This window comes from Myxine glutinosa, chromosome 2 (assembly GCF_964187855.1).
Source record: "Myxine glutinosa chromosome 2, kmMyxGlut1.1, whole genome shotgun sequence".
In the NCBI taxonomy this organism is placed as follows: Eukaryota; Metazoa; Chordata; class Myxini; order Myxiniformes; family Myxinidae; genus Myxine; species Myxine glutinosa.
The window spans coordinates 243351749-243375070 of NC_136262.1; the positions used below are offsets into that span (position 1 = coordinate 243351749).

At 44.8% G+C, this 23322-nt stretch overlaps 1 protein-coding gene across 1 annotated transcript in view; it reads right to left on the reverse strand.

The window, feature by feature from the left end:
* The window catches only part of LOC137420701 (slit homolog 2 protein-like), a 709809-nt gene that overhangs the window by 199021 nt on the left and 487466 nt on the right, over positions 1-23322 (reverse strand). Inside the window, exons 14-15 of the mRNA XM_068105981.2 lie at positions 21073-21236; positions 18967-18990 (exon numbers count right to left, since the gene is read on the reverse strand). Coding sequence (XP_067962082.2) covers positions 18967-18990; positions 21073-21236 — 188 coding nt within the window. The remainder of the gene's footprint in view (positions 1-18966; positions 18991-21072; positions 21237-23322) is intronic.

Genomic DNA, 23322 nt, shown 5'->3' on the forward strand with positions numbered 1-23322 from the left:
CTATGATGCTGCGAGACCAGGGAAGTCATGGGTTGCGCTGACTAAGGATCTAGGTGAACCGTGGCCCGAAGGAGGGTCTTTTGCGCTGGAAAAATTGGACGTGTTGTATGAGGCATTAGAAAAGTTAGAACAGGCCATGAAACACTTCCCGCCTGACTATTGGAAAGTCTTTGGTTGGTGGAAGGAAGAAGCGATGAAGCGACATGCAAAGTCGAAACAGGCCAGCTTGGCCGGTGAGGTATCAAAACTCAAGGGTTTGAGGAAACAGGCGAATAAAATGCAGGATGAAGCGATTAAAGAATTAGAGAGGCAGGCCAACGCGTGACTGATGTCGCTCGTTGAAAACCCAGACCCCGCGGTAGGGGAAGTAGTGACCAATCTACCCTCCCCAGCCCCAGACCTAAGCCCTGTCCCGGGGTTTCAGGCACCACCTATCCTTTCTGCGCTCCCGCCACCACCTCCCTGTAACCCCGCTACCATCGCGCCCCAGATACCCCAGACCCATCCGAGCCAGGGAAGTCCGTTTGCACAACTCGGGGCTAACGGGATAGATGACGGGACCGACATCGCAGGGTTCCCGCCACCGATAGGACAGGATGGGTTATACCCCTCACTGGTAGGCTGTAATGGGAAAGAGACCTCACAAACTACCCCATTGGAATGTCAGGAAATAAAGGGAAGGAAAACATTGTGCCCCGTACAAATTATTGGAGTTAATGCTCAAGGTCAGGGGGTTCGAGAAAGGGTACCATGGAAAGAATCCTCTTTAACAGTGATGCGGAAAGGATTCAACATTTGCTTATTGAGGACCCACGGCAGATAGTGCCAACCATGTCGAATTGGGTTTTAGCTGGCGAGTGCGACTATCGAGACATAACCCATATGGGAGTGTCCGTGCTCCCACCCAAGGTATGGGAAAGGGCTAGACAAAGAGCACAGTGGCCGATGATCGATCCAAGGGCAGCAGGAGCGGGCCAGATAACACTAGCGCAATGGGAGGAACTGAAGGTCCGGCTGCTAGATGCCATCGAGCTGGCGCTGTTGCCAGCAGGAGGTCCGGATTGGGGAAAAATCGGGGCCATAAAACAAAAGACAGGAGAATCAATTGGAGATTACCGGGAAAGGTTGGAAAGGGCCATCGCGCGCTGGGGAGGACTGGGTCCGATGCAGCTGGGAGGGCTACCCCAACCATTGGTAAATCAATATCTAATCGAGGGGCTTCGGCCGGCATTAAAGAAACAGGTACAGTCCGTCCTCTTCGGCTGGAAGGGAATGACAACCAACGAGTTATGCGACAAGCTGGAGCAATGCCCGGGCTCCTCCTTAGAGGAGAAGAAGGATATTAAGGAGGAAGTATTGCAAATGTTTGTCCAGGAGAAACGGGCTCAATTTAATCAAAATAAAAAGGGGGATCAGAGTCAGAACCACATACGCGAACAGTGCCAGAAGTGGGGGCCTGTCCGGGGTTATGAGGACCATGGGAGGGGGTGTTTGCCTTTCTATAGGGGCCAATTCCCCAACGGAGAGTGGATCCACCATGAAAACAACCACTGCGATGGTTGTACTGACCAAGACTTTGGACTAATTAATATGGACGAGATAAAACAACAATGGACAATACCACCCCCTCTTCCCCCTCCTCCTCAAAACCCTCAAACTTGGACCGTGCAAGGGCCCCCTCCCCAAAATTGGTACCCACCAAGACCCCTTCTCCAAACCCCTGGACCACGCCCCAATAGTGGGATGCAGAATGGACCAAGGGGGAACTGGGCCCCGCCTCGGGGTCCGCCGCAATGGCAACCAGTAAACCAGTCACAGTGGGGGACGCCAGAACGCCGGCTGGGCGGAAGGGGCGCTGTAGAGGGACGACCTATGCCCTCCGCACCACCGGTTCCGCAGGAACCGTGCTTTTATTGCAAGCAAATGGGACACTGGAGACGTGATTGCCCAAGTGCTCGTAAGGGGTTTCCGCCCCAATACAATAGAGGGGCCCATTGACGGGACGCTGGCGGGTCGCCCAAGGAGTGTCCTCTCTTGACCATGACACCGGCAGAGGAACCGACCTTGACGTTGGACGTGGAGGGAAGACAATTAGAATTTCTCGTCGATGCGGGTGCGACTCGCAGCACAATTAACAAGGGGAAATTGCCCTCTTTGCGCCCCACGGCGAGGAACGTTCAAATACTGGGTGTTTCGGGCTTACCCCAAGCGCTTCCTATTTCGGAGGAAGTGCGAGTAACATGCGGCCCGCTGGAGGCTAAACATGCGTTCTTGATGACTACTACCGCCCCGACAAATTTGTTGGGACGGGACTTGTTGTGCCGATTGGGCTGTCAAATCTCATGTACAGAGGAGGGAGTTTTCGTAGACGTCGCGGAATCTAAACGCGACTTGTTGATGATGGCATTGTCTCGGCCCGGCCCCACCGCGTATTGGTGGCGCTTGGATGAAGGGGCTCTGGCTACTTGGACGCATATCATAGATAATGTGTGTTTGGGCAGTTCAGTTCTGCGAGATTGGCTACAACTGCACCAAATTTCGATAAAAAACTTAAAGGATAATCCACCCCATTGCACTGCGTACTATGATGCAACGGGCGAGGACGAGAATTATCAAAAGAAGGTTAAGGAAAAGCTGGGCGAGCGCACGCCTCTACACTTATCACGGATATGGATCGGCCGTGAGGGAATAGGGATCGAGGCAGTCCTAACCTCGAGTCAGCGTGCGTTGACCCAATACCCCGAAGGAGCGGTCGCCCATGTTACCCTCACTACGGCCAAGGAGTGGCCACCGGAAAGTGTAGGTTGGATGGTGGGGCGGTTACGAGAAGTTCCCTTACAAGGTTATCGGTGTAAGAGGGGCCGCTGGACTTTGAAACGGCTCCAAAATGGCGAAGGGTTCTCAATTGACTTCAAGACACAACGGAGGGATGGAGTGTTCGAAGTAGCAGAGTTGCCTCCTAAGGGCACCTATGCCATGAGGGCAGTGCTGACGGACCCGGGTGAGTCAGATTACCTCCTAGCGGAGGTGCCAGACAATTTATGGCCTCAGAGCGATGATGAGGTTGGACGGATGCGAGACGCCGAACCTCTAGTGATATCAGTGCAGCCGGGGATGCGCTTGCCAAACGTAAAACAGTATAAGCTACGACCTGAGGCCGACGTAGGCATAGCACCAGTAATTCAATCCCTAGTGGAACAGAAAATTATCATGGAAACTAACAGCCCATGTAATACACCAATTTTGCCAGTAAAAAAGCCGTCGAAAGACAAATGGAGGTTTGTACAGGATTTAAGGGAGGCGAACAAGGTGATACAGGGCATACACCCACTAGTTCCGAATGGAGAAACCCTCATGATGTCAATCCCGCCGGACGCAACATACTTCACAGTTATCGACCTTTGTTCTGCGTTTTTCTCTGTGCCCATCGCGGCTGAGTCACAATACTTGTTCGCTTTCACCCATAGGGGGCGCCAGTATACTTGGACAGTACTACCTCAGGGGTTTTCAGATAGCCCCACTCTGTTTTCCCGGGCGCTGCACCGCGACCTGGCGGATGTGGAATTGACGGGAGGGTCAGTGTTGTTGCAATACGTTGACGATTTGTTGATTTGCTCCCCTTCGAAGGAGGCGTGCGAAACGGATTCCATGGCCCTATTAAAGGCCTTGGCGGCCAAAGGCCACAAATTAGGCAGACCAAAACTTCAGTTTGTGCGGAAGGTTGTAACTTACTTGGGACACGCCATTTCGCACGGAAAACGAGAATTGGATGCTGGACGGGTGACCGCTATCATGGAGTTGCCTCGCCCTCGCTGGCAACGGCAAATGCTGCGCTTCCTAGGTATGACGGGATATTGCCGCACTTGGATACTTGATTTTGCGCTGCTGGCTAAGCCACTGTACGAGGCGACCACAAAGCAAACGCCCCGGACCCATTGGTATGGACGGATGAATTGAGGCAATGTTTTGACGGGCTGAAAAAGGCGTTGGTCACGGCACCGTCATTAGGACTCCCGGATTATGCGAAACCATTTACCCTTTACACTCATGCCGTGGGAGGTTTCGCCCAGTCAGTTTTGACACAGACCCATGGGGATAAGGAGCGGCCGGTGGCCTACTTTAGTAAAAAATTAGACCCGGTCGAACGAGGGTTTCCGGTGTGCCTGCAAGCCGTGGCAGCGGCCAGGTACGCAGTAGAAAGAACAGCGGACATCATTATGGGACACCCAGTAACGCTACGGGTACCGCATTGCGTCACTTCGCTGTTGTTACAGCGAAGCACACAGCATTTGTCTAACACTAGATTAATGCAATACGAATCCGCACTGATCACTGCAGCCAACATCACGATCGAACGTTGCACGACACTCAACCCAGCTTCACTGATGCCCACCCCTGAGGAGGGCGAACCCCATGTGTGCGCCGACGTTGTGCAGCTCGTCTCCACGGTGCGATCGGATTTAAAGGACAATCCCCTAGAATACCCCGACTGTACATATTATGTCGATGGATCAGCTAGGCGCGCATGGGACGGGTCCCTGTTGTCCGGGTACGCCGTGTGCTCGGATAGCGAAACGGTAGAAAGCGGGCGTCTTCCACCTACATTTTCCGCACAGCAGGCGGAGCTGTGCGCCTTGACCAGAGCGTACAGCTTGGCGGAAGGCCTTGCCGTCAACATTTACACAGATTCGGCCTACGCTCACGGCGTAGTCCACGATAAAGGGGCCATCTGGAAGATGAGAGGTTTTCTCACATCTGCCGGTTCAGTGATAAAAAATGGCGCGTTGGTAGAAGGGCTCCTCCGAAGCATTTTACTTCCCCGCGCTATCGCGGTAATTAAATGTCGTGGCCACCAAAGGGCGGACACTGACGTTGCCCGGGGCAATGCAAGGGCGGACGAGGCGGCAGGAAAGGCCGCCAACCAACAGATAGAACGCAACATGCCGATGGTGACACGAGCAAAGAAGACATCCGCACAGATTGCTGACATACTGACTGTGGGACCACCCGCCACACCAACTAAGGACGATATCATAAATTTGCAGAACGCTGCACCGACGGCCGAACACGAGGACTGGCTCAAGCGAGGGGCAATACGCCTTGGGCCAGGAGAAATATGGACCCTTGAGGGGAAACCTATAGCACCCCAGGCCTTACTGCCTTGGCTGGCACGCATGGCTCATCAGAATGGTCATGTGTGCCAGAGGGGGGTGATGGGACAGATAAACTACACTTGGGCAGCGCCAGGACTGTCACGGATTGTATCCGAAGTGTGCTGATCGTGCGTGGTCTGCCAGCAACACAATAGAGGGGCGCCGCCGAGACATGCACATGACGGGGGACGGCCCCCGCCTAGTGGGCCGTTCGCAACTATCGAGTTCGATTTTACAGAATTGGAACCAAGCATGTCGTTTCGCTATGTGTTGGTAATCGTAGATACGTTCACCAAATGGGTCGAAGCCTACCCATGCGTCAAGTCCGATGCCCCGACAGTAGTGAAGTGCCTCGTGCGGGATTTTATGTGCAGATTTGGGATCCCCCAGATAATTTCGTCAGATCAAGGGGGTCATTTCACGGCGCAGGTGGTCAAGGGCATCCTGAAGGCGTTGGGCGTTAAACAGTCCTTCCATTGCGTTTACCACCCACAGTCATCGGGACTTGTGGAACGAACGAATAAGACTTTAAAGAATAAACTAGCGAAACTTTGCGCAGACACAGGCTTGAGGTGGCCAGAGGCTCTCCCGCTTGCGTTGATGAGCATCCGTTCCACCCCGGGTCGCACTACGGGCCTTTCCCCCCACGAAATATTAATGGGACGACCTATGAGCTTGCCCGTTTCAGCACCAACGGACATGTCCACCCTTGCTTTGCCAGTAATGGATGACATGCTTTTGAGATTTTGCATAGGCTTGTCCAATGTGGCACGCAGCATCCATGCTCGAGTACGAGAGGCGCTGCCTGAACCAATAGGCCACGCCATCCACGACTTCCAGGCCGGCGACTGGGTGCTCGTAAAGCACTTCACCCGCAAGGCTGCTTTGGAGCCACGGTGGAAGGGACCATTCCAGGTGCTACTGGTCACACCGACGGCAGTCTTCTGCGAGGGTAAACCTTCGTGGATCCACGCCACCCATTGTAACTTGTCCATCCCCGCACCACAAGCCACACAAGACACCGCACCTCACATTGCTGAAGACAATGCACCGTCTAGGGCACTACAGTCTCCTAAGGGCGGCGATGACGGTCATGATGATGGGAATTCTGGGTAGCTGCCGAAAACCCCCTGCCAAAGATAGGCTCTTGCACTTTGAGCTATCGAGAAAGGACCTCCCCAAGTACCCAGGACCCGACAACTATTCAGCATTTCCCCTCTACCCCGTCAAGTATATAACGGCTCGCTGGGGAGACAAATTAGCGGTGAATTGCTGTAACTTGGAAACAAGCTTTAAGTGGTTATCTGTAAGATGGGTGGAAGCTATAGTGGTACACAATAAGACACCACAGGCACGCATGACAAGACCACGCCTAGTCCTGACTAAGGTTAGGAAAGTGGAAAATGGAACATACACTGGGGACATAAGCAGTCGATATGCCCCAGGATATCGATGGGGCAAGGGCATTGAGAATACTACCCTCTTATTGCATTATACCCCCATTGGCCCGGATACAACCATGATACTCGAATGTGGAATATGGCCCCCTCGCACGATAATCCCAAATGGAACTGCACCCTACTTACGACCTAGTTGCGCCGCTTACGTCATTAAAACCCCGCCTGCCCAGGAAGTAAGAAGGAAGCCAGAGGAGAACACATACTGGAAGGTCGCACGGCATATGGCCACATTACAGAATAGGACACGGTGTTGGATGTGTATGCACCTTCCCCGCACCAGCACAGCAGGAATACCAATGGTAGTGTTACCCCTATCACTCAATGATTTGTGCTCGAAGCCACTAGACACCAAATGCCTTAGTACAACCCTGACAAGCCAAGGTTTTGACGGAACCGCGTGTAAACGAGTTTTCCAGTACTCCCCCCCCCCCATCCAGTCCCGACACTTTGAGGAACGTCCGGCGCCGGTTTGGGTTAAGCCGGCAAGGGGGGCCCTCTGCTTAGAAGGAAAGGGCCAAGTAATGGTAGGCAAATCCGTGTGTAGAGATACCCTCCTCGCGGACCCTAGGGAAGGGAAACACATGCTGTTAGTAAATGTTACAAGTTCGCCCTTACATAACCTCACACACCTCCAGTTGGCATGGGAAGGGGAAAACGGGACAAACACTATCCCAGACCTTCGCACTTGCATGACCACTCATTTAGTGGCTCCACACGGGACCATGTTTGTATGCGGGAACAAAGCTTACCCGTATTTACCTGATAATTGGGGAGGTATTTGCTATTTAGGATCAGTTTTCCCAGAAATGGAAATGCGACAACACTTGTATAATACCCCTGCACTCATAAGGACACAACGAAGCACTTATTGGCACGACGACGACACCACCACCTTACACGGCGCTGATTGGGAGAAGGCCGTTGGTTTCTTCTTCCCATGGGCTGGGACGGTCATGAGCAGTTACCGCATTGACAAAATTGCGTTAATTTTAGAACAGGTGGCCAACGACACCGCTACAGCACATGATGAAATGTTGGACACGGTTGTCCACCTGCGTACAATGGTTATGCAAAATAGGGTTGCGTTAGATATGCTACTGGCAGAACGAGGAGGGGTATGTGGGATAATTGAGGGTAGATGTTGTACTTTTATTCCTGATCCTTCACAGGGGGTCAGTGCTGCTATTATAAGGTTAAGGGAAAGTGCTCATATATTGACAAGGGATCGAATGGATCGGGAAGCCTCCCACCAGTGGCTTACTGACTGGTTCAAAGGATGGACAGGTACGATAGTAAAATGGGTATTGACCGCCTTGGCAATAGTCCTTGGAATCGTGGTCAGTTGTGTAATAATCAAGGCTTTAGTCCTTGCGTGTGTGAGAAAGTTTACCACAGGATGGACACTGAAGACGACAACAGAAAAGGCCATGGTGATGATCGATAAGCTGATCGCGGGTCCAGATGACACACCGGCCATCGACGTGACTGCAGACCGCGGATCCTGGAACGACGACCCGAACGAGTCACTGGGCCGCGACAATGAGATCTCCGCTTCCGAAGATTGTTCTTCCATTGTTGATATTACTGATAATGATTTTGATTACACAGTTGCGGACCTCAGAGCATTTCAGGCTGCCAGGAGGCCGATTACTCTGGACCCAACATGTCGCATGCAGACGCCAACGAGTTCCTAAGGGATTCCTCTCGTTTCTTCTCGATGTGTAAGGCTATGACTGTTGCTGGCCGCCGACGCCGCAGGCCTACGCCACCTGAGAATAATGTTACGGATGATGTTACCAATGATGATGTGGGCCACTTGCAAGGGTCCCCGACTGATGTTTATGTCTCAATGCAGGCTTTGCCTCTTTATGTTTCACGAGCTCACCTCTATGTCTCACAAGCTCCCAGTGAGTCAAACGTCACTGACCCAATCCTGGATTTGGACCCAACTGCAACCCCAAGCCCGGATGGAGAGGAACTCAATCGTGGAGATACTCTGAGTTCCGAATCTGATTGTTTTGAAGATTCGTCCATGGATAACAGCGGTGGAAGCAGCATCGCCTCGGACGATCTCGACTTTGACCCAAAGGAAGTTGCTCTCCCTCCTTTGGACCGTTATGCTTTGTTTTATGGCCATAGGTTTACGCCACCTGATACTGATGATGTTGTGTCTTCCCCAGATCACCAGCATGTAAGAGACCTCATGAACATGAATATCGATTGAGCGCCAAAGATCTACAAGGATTTCACCTGGTGAAGCTTGGGCGAGCTCCCGTCGGGGAGGAGTCCTGGCCGCACCTCTGTGCTCCAAGCGTGGGTCGGGAGATCTTCCTGGGTGTGGACCCCGGCGGAACCAGAGGTCTTCGTTGTGGATTTGACGCGCTATTCGATCTTCATGCCTCTACGGTCTCACCTCATACACCCATTTACACCTGACTTACATCATACACCCACATACACCCACTGACACCCACATACCCGCGGATCATCCTGCTGAGTGCGATGTGTGGTACTTTGGGTACAGGACATGCTCACTGGGCTGCATTCGCGTGGTATGTTTAGTGACACTGTCTATTTCACATTTCACTACTCTTGGAAGATTTCCCATGCCATTTGATCATCCTGCTTTTACGGACTTACATTGCATACTCACATACAGACGCGAATCATCCTGCTGGGTGCGATGTGGAGTGCTTTGGGCACTACATGCTCACTGGGCTGCCTTCGCGTGATATGTTGAAAGACTTTTCTGATTTGATTTGTTTCTGCTTTGTTTGAAATAAAGGCCTTTTGATTGGCTCGTAGATAACTTTGTATCTTAGATCCAAAAGGGCGGTATGTAGGGAGCTGTTTTGCCCCTCCCCCTTTGTATTTCTTGCTGCTTTACCAATTACCAAGTATAACCAATTATATGTTTTGTTTTGACTGATTGCTGTACTCTTTTATAATACTTAGTCCTTTCTTGTGCATTGAGGATGTGTAATATCCTAATAAGGAGTTCTGTGCTTGTGAGCTCTTGCCCTGTGTGGGCACAATCTCTTGTTCCCCTTCCTGGCCTTGGTTGCAGCTGCTATCTCTCAGCCTCCCTCATAACTTTGCCAATATCCTGTGGGCTGACACATTTATGAGTGTCCCCTCCCTTTGTACTTTCCCAACCAAGGTCTCTATACAGAAAGTTGTAAACATGTTGCCACATATTGCTGACCATCTCCTTATCTGAGCTAACCTATGAGTGGCCTTGGATGACTTCCTTTAACTAACTGAACAACAGGATGGGACTAATGGTGGGAGGACCAATGAGCCCATTCTGTCTCTGTATCTTGTGAGCTAAAACCACACCCGATATTCCTTATATAAAGCAAGTTTTAATCGAATTATTTCAGAGCATCTTGTTGTAGTGTTGGTCATTTCATGTGAGCCTCCTGCGACATCTTGCTGTCCGCAAGCTTGTGTAAACGAGTTCTAATAAATATATCCGTTGCTCCTTTCTCTGAGTCTTCTGAGTCCCAAGTTCTAAGTCTCAATTCCAACATATATATATATATACTAGGGCATGCCCGTACTATATATATATCTAAAATTATATCCCCCCCCCTATTTACATGAAATGGTTTGGTCCAAAGCGAACGGCTTGCGAGTGGTGACAATCCCCCCCCTCTATTTACATGCAATGGTTCGGTCCAAAGCGAACGGCTTCCGGAGTTTGGTAAAGAAATCGCCATCGCGTACACAAACGCGCAGGAAAGCGAATGAATCGCAAATTCGTTTTTATTAGTTGTAAAACATAATGCCCAATTATTCAATTAGCGCCAACGTATTTTGGCTGTTTGCAATTTAATCGCAAGGCAAAGTAGAAAGAGAAGAGGGAAAAAAAGAAAAGCCTTGCCTTGCTGCAAACAGCTGCTGCAAACAACAACAACATGGAAGGCTGCACTGTCCGGAAGTTGGCATATCGCAGTTACGATTATTTTAGTGTTAATGGCCAATTATTCAATTAGCGCCAACGTATTTTGGCTGTTTGCAATTTAATCGCAAGGAAAAGTAGAAAGAGAAGAGGGAAAAAAAGAAAAGCCTTGCATTAACGCATTAACGCTTGCATCGCATTAACGGTTCGGCACACGTGATAGCTCGCTGCTCTCTGATTGGTTGAAGCGTTTTTTGGACATAGCTCGGTAGGTACTTGTCCGATTAATTACAAACCTTGAAAAGGCACATCCTCGGGTCCCCAGCAATATACCTGGCAAGTTTCAAGTATATCGGACCCGTGGTTGTCGAGAAACAGCGGTCACAGACAAACACACAGACACACAGACACACAGACACACAGACACACAGACAGACACACAGAGATTGCTGGAATTATAGATATATATATATATATATATATATATATATATATATATATATATATATATATATATATATATATATATATGTATATATATATATATATATATATATGTATATATATATATGTATATATATATATATATATATATATATATATATATATATATATATATATATATATATATATACACACATGTAAAACTGGAACGACACTTAAAAGAGAGCATTACCGCCGCAAAACTGAACAGTTTACGTTTTGTATCCCGCTGACAGGTCGGATCTGGATTTGGATGCGAGTCAAAGAGGTCCGAAAATCAAAGATATTTGGACCTGAGATATCCTGCTATATATAGTTTTTGGCCCTATCACTCATTGGTAAAGACTCACTTTAAAAATTCTCGTATCTGGATCCCCATTCAAATCTTCACCAAAATTTGATTCATTCTTCCTTGTCACAGTGTCACACACCCAATCTATCCACCAAGTTTCGTCCAATTCCAGCCACAACTGTTTTGAGCTATCATCCTATATATCGTTTTTTCTCTATCTCTCAATGGTGAAGAATCACTGAAAAAATTCTCGAATACAGATCGGGATCTGAATCTTCACCAAAACCTAATTATTTTGTCTTTGTCACATACCAAATTTCGTGCGAATCCGTCCACAACTTTTTGAGATATATTGTTCAAAAACAAGCAGACAAACAGACCGAGGTACAAACAGACATTGATAACAGCATCTCCAACATAACCTCCATCCACCTTCAGTGGCGGGGATAAAAACAACTAACCAATGATGTGTCATAATTAGGTCAAAAATACCACTACAATTTGCAATGAAGACCTGGCACCATAGTTTTTCTGATTCAGGACACCCAAAAGATTAATAATTTATAATGAGCGAACAATTTACAAAAAAAAAAAATATCGGTGACATATGGCCCTACAAAAATGAGTTTGCCCCCATGACATTACAACACTGACATGAATAAATCCTCATGTTACATTGCCTTCGCGTTACATAATAATAACAAAAAACGATCAAAAACATTTGAAATGAAAATTAGACAGCATAAGGTAAGTTTGTTAAAATCAGAGGACGGCGTTAGCCTCGTGGTATGATACTTGGACTGGCATCCCAGTGGTGTGAGATCTGAAGGAAGTAGCATTAGACATTGGATTCTAAACTTATGTAAACCAAGCAAATCTCAGAACGACGTCACTATTCAATTGCTGGTTAAAAATAAAACACCCAGGTGGCTCATTAACAACTTTTTCTTTGTTTAACTTTAATCTGAGGCTTCCAGTGGAGCTTGCATGCAAATCATGTGAATGACAAGGGCAGTCGACATCGGTGTACTTTAACATGAACATGAATTACACTAATATTTAGAAGGTAATGGACAAACATATTGTAAATGTGATTTGAACCTAGGTCCCCCACTTTATGGTATGAGCCAGTGGTTCAGATGGGAATGCTAAAGGCCAATCCAATTTTATTTTTATGGCGGTGGTTATCAATCAGCCTGGCTCACTTGCGTGACCTCCATGTGACACCCACCAGTCCACCCTCTTAATACACTCAGTGCAATTTGGGATGCATAATAAAGATCCTCCATATGAAAAAATGAAATGAAAAATTGAAAAATCATTGAAGAGAAAAATCAAAGATCAAATCACAATGAACCTCCAGGCAAAATTAGGAAAAACGATTTTGGTTAAAAAAGTGAAATGTTTGATTAAAATAACAATGCATCGAAATGAATTGGAATTTTATAACTTCAGAAGGATTGGTGGCAAGTTAGAATTGTTTATCAAAACTTGAGTTCCGTGATTATTGTCAATGAGCCAATAAATATCAAAATAATGATAGCATATTACAAAATACTTCAATCATTTATCAAAATCCAAACTGGAACAACAATGAGTTTTATCTTGACAATTAAAAGAAACATCTACATGAACTGAAAACAAGGAACAAGTGTGCTGATTCCTCAGTTTAGAGAAGTTAATATGGAAGAAGCATCATCTGAATAAGGCAGCATTCCAATTTAACTTCATAATTCCACTTTCAGTGAATAAGTTTCAGCCAGATATTACAAAATGTATTGAATCGCTCAACTCTAACAGCTACGTAAAAGCGGAAAGCAATGATGTAGATATGGGCATGCTTCATCATTTATCATGATGGAACATCAATAAGATTTTTTTTTAAACAAACATAAATTTTTTAAAAAATATATATTTTTAATTTTTTATTTTTTTAATTTTAAATTTTAAATTTATTTTAAATTAAAATTTTTAATTTTAATAATAAAAAAATTAATTTTTTAAAATAAAAACAAAAAACAAAAAAACAAACAATTTTTTAAACAGCATCTGCAAGATCGTCAATAAATAAATAAATAAATAAATAATATATATATATATATATATATATATATATACTTATTTATTTATATATATATATATATATGTATATATATATATATATATATATATATATATATAGTACATATAATATATACATATGTGTGAGATAGATAAAACCCACCAAAGTAATTAAACATTTTGTCATGGTGAAAATTCTTGCAGCGAGTAAAGAGTTGATGAAATCTGACTGAACACCGATTGTTAGCCTCAAGCACCATGACAGGACCAAAGGATGAAGGGTCATGTGACCAAACGGACACAACATTAAAGAAGTATAGGGATTGGCATTAGAAAGGGAGGTAAGAGAAGGAAGGCAGGAAGAAGGAAGACACACGGCCGTCCCTGGTGCTTGAAGGAACCATGTTGTTTTCGCGTTCTGAGCCAGCACATGGTTAGATCAAGCACAAGGGAAAGCCGCGCAGCAGAAACGGTCCTGCGATGCACAACGAGGCAGCAGTGGGAATGTGCTTCCGCTACTGGGTCGGATATCAGCAGTCCAGGGAAGAAGGGACACAGGTGAGCAGGGATTCCCTCCAAGCAGGAGGAGGCGGGCAGTGCAAGAGGAAAAAAGTGAGGTTAATCTCTGTGGGAAGTTCAAGAGTTAGTGGCTGGCATGTTACTTTCTTTAGATTAGCTTGAAAGCTTGAAAGTACGAGTGAGAGTTCTTTGATATTTGGTCATATGATGATTTACTTTCCTAAACCAGTATTGATAGATAGTAATGGCCTGTTGCCAAAACGAGTAAAATTAGTGCAAGAGGTTCCACTCGTAATTTACAACTCCATCCAGATTTTCTCTCACCCTGAACCAACAAAACGTACTTAATGCACAAGACACAAGGGAATAGTTGGTGACAGAGCACTGGGAAGAAAGAGGGAATCTGAATTAGTGACTCCTCTTGGATACATTTATGTACAATAAAGGAGGCTGACCATCTGCAACTTGCAACCACTACTCAGAATAACATTTAAATAATGGTGCATTGTCATTTGATCATTACAAATTGAATGTAATCTGTTCATGGGATTGCAGACAATTTTCAAATTGGAATGCATTATCAATGACGTCTAATCTGTCATTGGTAGTGTATGAGAAGGTCATGAGAGGTTGCAGGTCAAATGGTAGAGGTAAGTGAACTGCAAATGCACTGAGTAAGCACAGCACGGGTGAGTATTTCACAAGTGATGAGTATTTCAGATGAGTGGTTAATGTTAGGAGTGGAGTTAAGAGTTGAAAGCTGAATTAAAGTTGGAGATGGGGTTAAACAGGTGCAAGAGGCTCATAAAGTCCCATCTCATCTCATGTAAGTCATATTATCTCCCATCCCCAACCACAATCCTTTCTACCCCCCATTGACCCTATCTACCTAACCAAATACTCTTACTTGCAGGTTACTGTTTCCTCCTCTCCTCTTTTCTGTTCATTCATTCCCTTGCTTATTGTCACCAATTGTTGCCCCACGAGTCATTGCCTTTTTAGTCCCCGTCACCCTGTTCTTTCATGACCTACACCTTTTATATATAAAATTAACTATAACAGCATTCGGTTTCAAGCATGTCTGCACCAGACTGAACAATTTATGTTTTGTATCCCACTGATAGGCTGGATCTGGATCCGAAGCTTAAATAAAATCGAATCAGCTTGTTCTTGTCACCTATTCAAAGCATCCACCTAGTGTTGTCAGCACTCATCGACAACCTTTAGAAATGTCATGCTATATACTGTTTTTAGCCACATCTCTCAATTAAAGAATCACTGAAATTTAAAAAAATTCATAAACAGATCCTCATTCAGATCTTCACCAGAGTCATATTGATTCATCCTACTCACAAACCCAAACTCCCCACAAAATTTCGTCCGAATCCATCCACAACTGTTTGAGATATCCTGTTCACAGACAGACAAACAGACAGATGGGGTGAAAACATAACATCTGGCCATCTTTGGTGGCGGAGGTAACTAGAAAGTCAATAGAGCACATTACCTCTCACTGTCTTGAGAAACAAGGACTTTGGCGGACTCTATGATTCCAGAAGTTTAACGCCATTTATACACTGTCTCTTACATCACCTTATTAAAAACACGAGAAATATGGTGCTGGAGCCCGTGCTACGCATGCAGTGAGATACCCGTGCTATGCACGGGTGGGAGGCCAGAAGCAAACAGGCAATGCAGATACGGCGAATGCTAATGCATGAAACCAATAAATGCCACATTCCTGCAGCACCTTCAGTCGCACATCAGACATGGACAGCAAGTTCGTGAAGGACTTCCATGAAAACGTACCCGTTCACAAACAAACGGGTACGTTCACGCATAGAAACATCGATCGTGGGTCCGTGGCGAATCTGCATATGGCGATCCGCGAAGTTAACGTTCCGAAAGTAGAAACCATCACGGCATGTCGTCATTCACTTGAATGACAAACTGACAAACGGTGATATCTCTCTTTTCATTCCAAACAACATAACTCCAATCACAAATTACTCACAAAAGAAACTCTTAACAACATTGTTAATGTTTCCTTCATTGTAAAAACTACCAAGTCAACAGTTAAAAGGATTTTGAGCCGATAGGTGTTACGGCCTTGGCAAGATCGATGGAGACAGCGATCTGTTGGCTTATACACCACCCAAATAGCTATGTGAAATTCTCTCATGTAGAGATTAAACCCACGTTGTTTGAACTTTGGCCGAGATCATTATTTACTTTTAATGATGTTTATATACGAATCAAAAAGAAGATAATTGGTTTTGGGTCATCCTTTCCGCATATCTCGTGGGATTGTGAGTTGGAGAGACGATCGTGATGGTGGGGAGGGGGTTAGCATTCTCTCAAGCAGGGTCCTTATAAAAGGTCTTTGTCCGAGGTCACCGAGTCCGATCGGTGCAGCCGTTTGTGCGGCACTCGGGAAAATAACGTTATGCGGGAGTCCAAACCTGCAAATGCTGGAGGCCAAAGCTGAAATTGGAAAAACAATATAGCCTATTTTACTCCAGGAGATTCCAGGATTACCCACCCAAAATATCGTTGCGATTGGTTCAGCCGTTTTTGCGGTACCTTCGAACGAACAGACGGACAGACAGACAGACGGACAGACATTTGGTGAATTATAGTAAGATTACATTAGTTATTCGTGCCTGCTGTTTGTGTCCTTTATGATGTCGCTATAAACAGTAATTTTCCTGTTTGGAATGATTTTCAATTGCGCATGTACGAAAGGGGTCGAATTCAGAGACAAAGTACTATTAAACTTAACTAAAATTAAATTCAAATCAAGTTGTTCCTCGTACATAAACGGACATTTGTAAACATAAGGAAAGGCCAGACTATTGTCTAAGAGATAGACAAGAAGTGAAACACTTTCTTAACTCCACTTTTTGATTTGTGTGGGAAGGGTAAAAAGAGGTGTCAATACAGACAGGTGACATCTGATTATTTCGCACTTAAATTATTATTTTGCATATAGAGCTAGCGATTAAAGAAAGGTATGAAAAATATTCAGAAAAAGAAGTCTGCAAAACAAGCTATGACAAACTAGAGAGAAGTCCGTGGTACGCTATCGCAAGGGCCCATGCTTACCACCTAAAGCAGAGTTGAAAGATGGCAAAAAGTTTCACCAGGAACGACTCAATATCAAATTTTGAGTTGAAAAAAACAACCTGTTTTGAATCCTGTGACCCCAGGTTCCCAAATTTTGGGACATGAACCAGTGATCAAATCCAAAACATCGTTATTTATTTCATGTGTCTCCCAATGTTGATTGCTTTAAAATAAGTTTAAAACATGTACCTGTAATTGCATTTTTTTGGTATTTGACCTTTTGACCCCACCCCAGTGCCCCAGTGGGCGGGGTCAAAAATGATGCTGCTCTTGCACCTTCTTGCCAAGTGGTGATCATAACTATCAAGTTTGGTGAATTTTGCTCAACCGTTTAGGAGGAGATAGCGTGACGGACAGACAGACAGAGAGGAGCCGATTACAATATCCCTATGTTTTTAAGCCGCGTCGCAGACGCTGCTCATAGAGTGCACTCTGCTGTTGTTGTTGTTCTTCTTCTTCTTGTTCTTGTTCTTGCAGAGAAGACAAAACCTCAAAGCTCCACCCATTCTGGGAACCATAGCTCCACCCATTGGGGGAGAGGCTTCATATAAACAAATATCCACCATTTTATTAACTCGCATAGCTTTGAGGCCTGTTTTGTAGGCCCGTGGTGTCTTCCTCTCTCACACAGTTTTTTTCAAATCAAATTCGATATATCATTTCATTTTTCACAGTCGCTAACATAGTTTTAGACTCGGTTGAAAAAAAACGGGAAGAAAATCCGAATGAAAGTTGCCCTTTATAGACCGAAATGAATTCTCAAAGGCCTGTAACTTCAAGTCCATTGAGATATTTTTTTTTAAATCGCCGCATGGTCAGTCATACACCGCCCAAAATAACAGACGGGAAAATGCCGAGATATATATATTTTGTTTAAATCGCGGCATGGTCAGTCATACACTGCCCGAAATAACAGAAGGGAAAATGCCGAGATATATTAAAAATTCGTCCATTTGATGACAATCGTCACGATGAAATATTTAATTTATACGTCGTCACAATAATGTGGAGAGAGGAGCATAGCTTCGTTCACGTGTCGCCACATACGGGAAATTGCCGAGATTTTTTTTTTTAAATCGCGGCATGGTCAGTCATACACCGCCTGAAATAACAGACGGGAAAATGCCGAGATATATTAAAAATTCGTCCATTTGATGACAATCGTCACGATGAAATATTTAATTTATACGTCGTCACAATAATGTGGAGAGAGGAGCATAGCTTCGTTCACGTGTCGCCACATACGGGAAATTGCCGAGATTTTTTTTTTTAAATCGCGGCATGGTCAGTCATACACTGCCCGAAATAACAGAAGGGAAAATGCCGAGATATATTAAAAATTCGTCCATTTGATGACAATCGTCACGATGAAATATTTAATTTATACGTCGTCACAATAATGTGGAGAGAGGAGCATAGCTTCGTTCACGTGTCGCCACACACAGGAAATTGCCGAGATATATATATTTTTAATCGCGGCATGGTCAGTCATACACCGCCTGAAATAACAGACGGGAAAATGCCGAGATATATTAAAAATTCGTCGCCACACACGGGAAATTGCTGAGATATATTTTCACTTTGCACAAAAATAACATCAAGTAATCGAATCAATAGGAATGTCCTGTGCCTATAACATCGACGTTATAGGCACAGCTGCATCTAGGCATTGTGTAACATCGACGCGGCTTTTGTTTTAATTAAAACTTTTTGTACTTGTTTCTTAAAGCGTGACGACAACAAAGTCAACATTAAACGTTAAGCTGTGCACACCAAAGATAAAATATAGATAAGATTAAACATGGAGCTGGGAAAATAAATGAAGGTGAACTTACACGAGAATATACTTTCAAAGGTAAAAAGTGCATTCAGAGCGCACACCTGCACTACGATATGACATTTAGTGTGGTTCCATAAAATTTTTGAGCAGACTCATATGGAGTAAGGAAAAATATAGTGTTGACCTACCTGGAAGAGAATACTGTTCTTTTGCTGTTGGATGGGCAAAGATAAAAGAGGTTAATGGTCAAAAAAGACACACATGGCGTTGTAAACTATATAAGGACACAATGTCCTAAATGGACATATTCAACTCCATTCACTACTTTAAAGAAGAAACATAAATTCATCATGATAAGTGTAATAATAAAGCATTTTGATTTTAAGTAGCATGACCCCAAATGGTGTTTAACTGTCGGAACTGCTGAATCTGCCAAGAAAAAGATCATTGTAGCATATCCTCATATGGGCTGAGGAGGGAAAGAAATTATATAATTTGCACTGAAATTTTGTAATCCAGAGAGCGTGGCCTCGTCTGCAGCAAAAACTCATTGGTGATAAACCCATGGGAAAGTTAAAGTTTTGCAGTGATATAAAAAAGATATATGAACTGTCTCTTTTCAGCATACAAGAGGCCTCATTCAATCTCCCTTAACACTAAGGACACCTGTGAAGTTTCCATGAATAAAACGTTTCCGTTTCCTATGAATTTGCAAAGGCAGGGCAAGTGATGATGAAAATTACAATATAAATGAGGTTGCCATTTTACATTGCTGGCAGAGATAGCCTAAAGGTATACACACTCGCCTCAGAGTTATCTAGCCTCGGTTCGAATCCCAACCCAGCTATAAACTGCCACCCTGGTGTTTCGTAGGCGGGGTTTTGCATCGATGTATGTGCTCCCATCGAAGAATGTTTAGCCAGAAGACCCATCTGCTAGCCCCAGGTGCATTTGTGAAAATTAAAGATTCCACCGTGTTTTTCATGAAGAGTAGGAGAGTTATCACCAGAATTCTAAACAAATCACAAATTCCTGCCCTGATTGCTGGGAAAACAATGGCAAACCACAAAGCAGAACCCTAGCTAAGATAGTGCTTCGGCAGCACATACGCTCCATCAAATGTATGGTACAATGATGATGATGACATGATTTTCTGCAGACTATTTCAAAGTATGTTTCTCTAGCATCAGCTAAAAGAATCACTATAGTCTACTGTAGAATTACAAGGTGATGAGCACTGACATTTTTGGCCATGCCCTGCGAACACTTCCCTCAATATTTAAGGATCTTGGCTTCAAATGCCCCAAACTGCGATGATTTATCCATCGTCAACTGATGATGTAATTCGCTTAGAAGTACGTACACCGATGTCTTCCCATGTCGTGTTGCATGTGATTTGTTTATCATCTCCACCAAGACTCTAAGACACCATCAGGAAAGGGAAGTTCTCAGACTTGATGCCACATCGTCATGTCTCCATCAACGCGACCTCAAGGGGCTGTTGCCATGATTATATTCCATGGCGATGACTGGAGGCAAAGCGGTCAACCCAGCAGGGAATATATAGCCTTATCCTCGGAAGGAAATTTGGAATCGCACCACGGCACTGGCCGGAAGGCCTACATTTTTGAATGGGGGCATTTCAAATCCAAAGAGCTGAAAAGATTGCCGACTCAATCTCACCCCCGAAGTATGCAAAATGCTCCAAGATGCAATGCCCCTGCTGGGATTGAAACATATACAACGATTTTAATAGGATACGATTCATTGAGGACAAATTCTAGTTTGAGGCGGCGGAGAGTTGAATGCACAAGCAAGGGAGCTCTTCTACAGCCTTGGCGTATAGTTAATTAATTGGTCGTAATGAGAACACGCTCCTTGAAGTGTAGTTAATTAATTAATCACAATTAGAACCTCCAAATTGTTCTGACAGCAAGTGCGCAAAAAAACAAACAAATTAATTGGATGCAATGCAATGGGTTTCTTTGAGAATGCAGCTGCAAAAAAAAAAAATATATATATATACATAAATAAACATATAAATATGTAATAAAAATAATAATATAAAAATAATATAAATATTAAAAACAAACAAAAAAAATAATAATAAACAAACAAACAAATAAATAAATAAATAAACAAACAAATAAACAAACAAATAAATAAATAAATAAAAACGCACTGTCTGGATGATGGCAGTTCTGACAAATACCAGGACAAGGTATTTAATATGTTACAGACAAAATAACAACAAACAGACGAAAAATGCCTCCTCATTCTCCTGCAAGTCCCACCAGAGCAGCGGAACTTCTTGCTCTTGATTTGGCCGATGCGCTTGTTGGCGAGGCGACGTGGGCTTGCGCAGCGTGCGCCACTCGTCTCGATTGGGTTTGTGTGAAGAAACTCCGCCAGCCACTTGAGGTTGCAGTCGCAGATGAAGGCGTTTTGCGCCAGATGCCTGAATGGCACGAGATTGTCAGTGAAAGAAAGGGGAAATATACCGTCTTGAGAATATTTGGGAGAGGTCAGAGTTTGTGGGATGAAAAGGTATCTGCAATTTATAACCAGCAACCCAACAGTAATTTGTAATTAATCAGATGCACAATACAAGGAAATTCAGACATGGGATTAGGTTATGTGACCCATCATACCTGTGCTTTCTTTATCCATGCAACTCTTCTATCATTTTACTTATTAAATATGAACTATACCTGTTCTCGTTCCGAATCTCAATGTCGACATCCATTGAGCTATCCCACTAAACCTCAAGGCAGGGAGTATCAGCACACAGTGGAATACTGTTATTGACAGATACAATGGGATCTTCAATATCCAAACCCCAAATGCAGACAAGACAGCTGACTCTAATTCACCAGCCAAAGGATGGTATGCTCCGAGATGCAGCCCCTAATGCCAATACTGCACTATGACTGGGGTGTTGGCCAACGTCATTCCACCCACAGAGGAGCAAGTACTTTATTACTTTCATGTGTATCGAGAACATAGGGAGGAAGAAGTCCGTGGATCATGAATGAAACGCCGTGTGTGGTATGTGTGTGTGTGGAGGAGAGTTTACACACACACACATACACATACACATACACACACACACACACACACACACACACACACACACACACACACACACACACAGAGACACCCAGACACACACAGAGACACACACATGCACACACACACAGGCACACAGGCACACATGCACACACACACACACACACACACCCAGACACACACAAATACACTCACACACAAATACACACACACACACACACACACACACACACACACACACACACACACCAGACACACACACACACACACACACACAGGCACACACATGCTCACACACACACGCACACTCACATGGACACCCAGACACACACACACACACGCACACTCACATGGACACCCAGACACACACACATGCACACATGGACGGATGGACACACACACACACACACACACATACACACACATGCCAAGATTACAAAGTTTGTGGAATTTAGTTGGTCTAGTTGAGCACAATATACAATAATTTGGCACTATCTGGGAGAGGCTTTTGCTCTGACATGGGCTGGTCATGGCCAGAGATTAAGATAATCTTGGTTCATGAAGCAACAGAAGAACAGGGCAATGGATCAACTTACAAAATGGAGCTAACCTGCCTATGGTGAGCAAGAAGCAAACCCTCAGATGCAGCAGCTTCCTGACATGAGATTCCAATGACATGGAGGCCTTATGTTCCAGGGTCCCAAGTAGGGCAACATCGGAACTTAAAGACAACTTAAAGATGTAACATGCTCAGGACAGGTTATAGCTTGCAGTGAGGTCAAGTAGCTCCAGAGACTGTCCCTCCACCCAGAAGATAACAGAAATAAATTGGAGGATTTACCTGCCACTCCTTACTGAGGGACAAGGTGACAACATGGGACTTTTTGCACTAAAATACGTGTTTCACATTAATGACCAGGTGCCTGTTTTCTCCAGATCAACAGAGGCATTCCTGGCAAATGTGTGCAGCAGTGTCCTGCACAGAGTGGTCATTGCAAAAATGATACAATGGATGTTCCAGTGTACACAAAGACGAGGAAGGGTGTCTTCAATGTTCAAAACTGACAGCATTGTCAACTTGTATCACTGCTCAATAGGCAAAGCTCGGGTCCTCAATCGGGAAAGCAAGGACCTGATGTTTGCCTGATGAGCAGCTATGCTACTTAGGACTGGCTTCAGTATCGAATATGGATCTTCCCAACCACAACTAGTTATTTGTGAACACATTTTTCATGCACATCCTAGAACAGGATTGGTTCTAGAAAAAGACATCAAGGTACATTCCCTTCGAGAGGTACAGTTTGCGATAGATTTCTATCGAAAACAACCCAATGCTTTTGAGTACTGAGGAAATGTGACAGCCATCCTAAAAGGGGCCTCGGGGTACCGTTATCTGACAGTTTGGAAATTGGGATGGGGTGCCAATGAATGAATGAATGAATGATCGTTTTAAGGCCATTTCCCCCGCTAGAGCA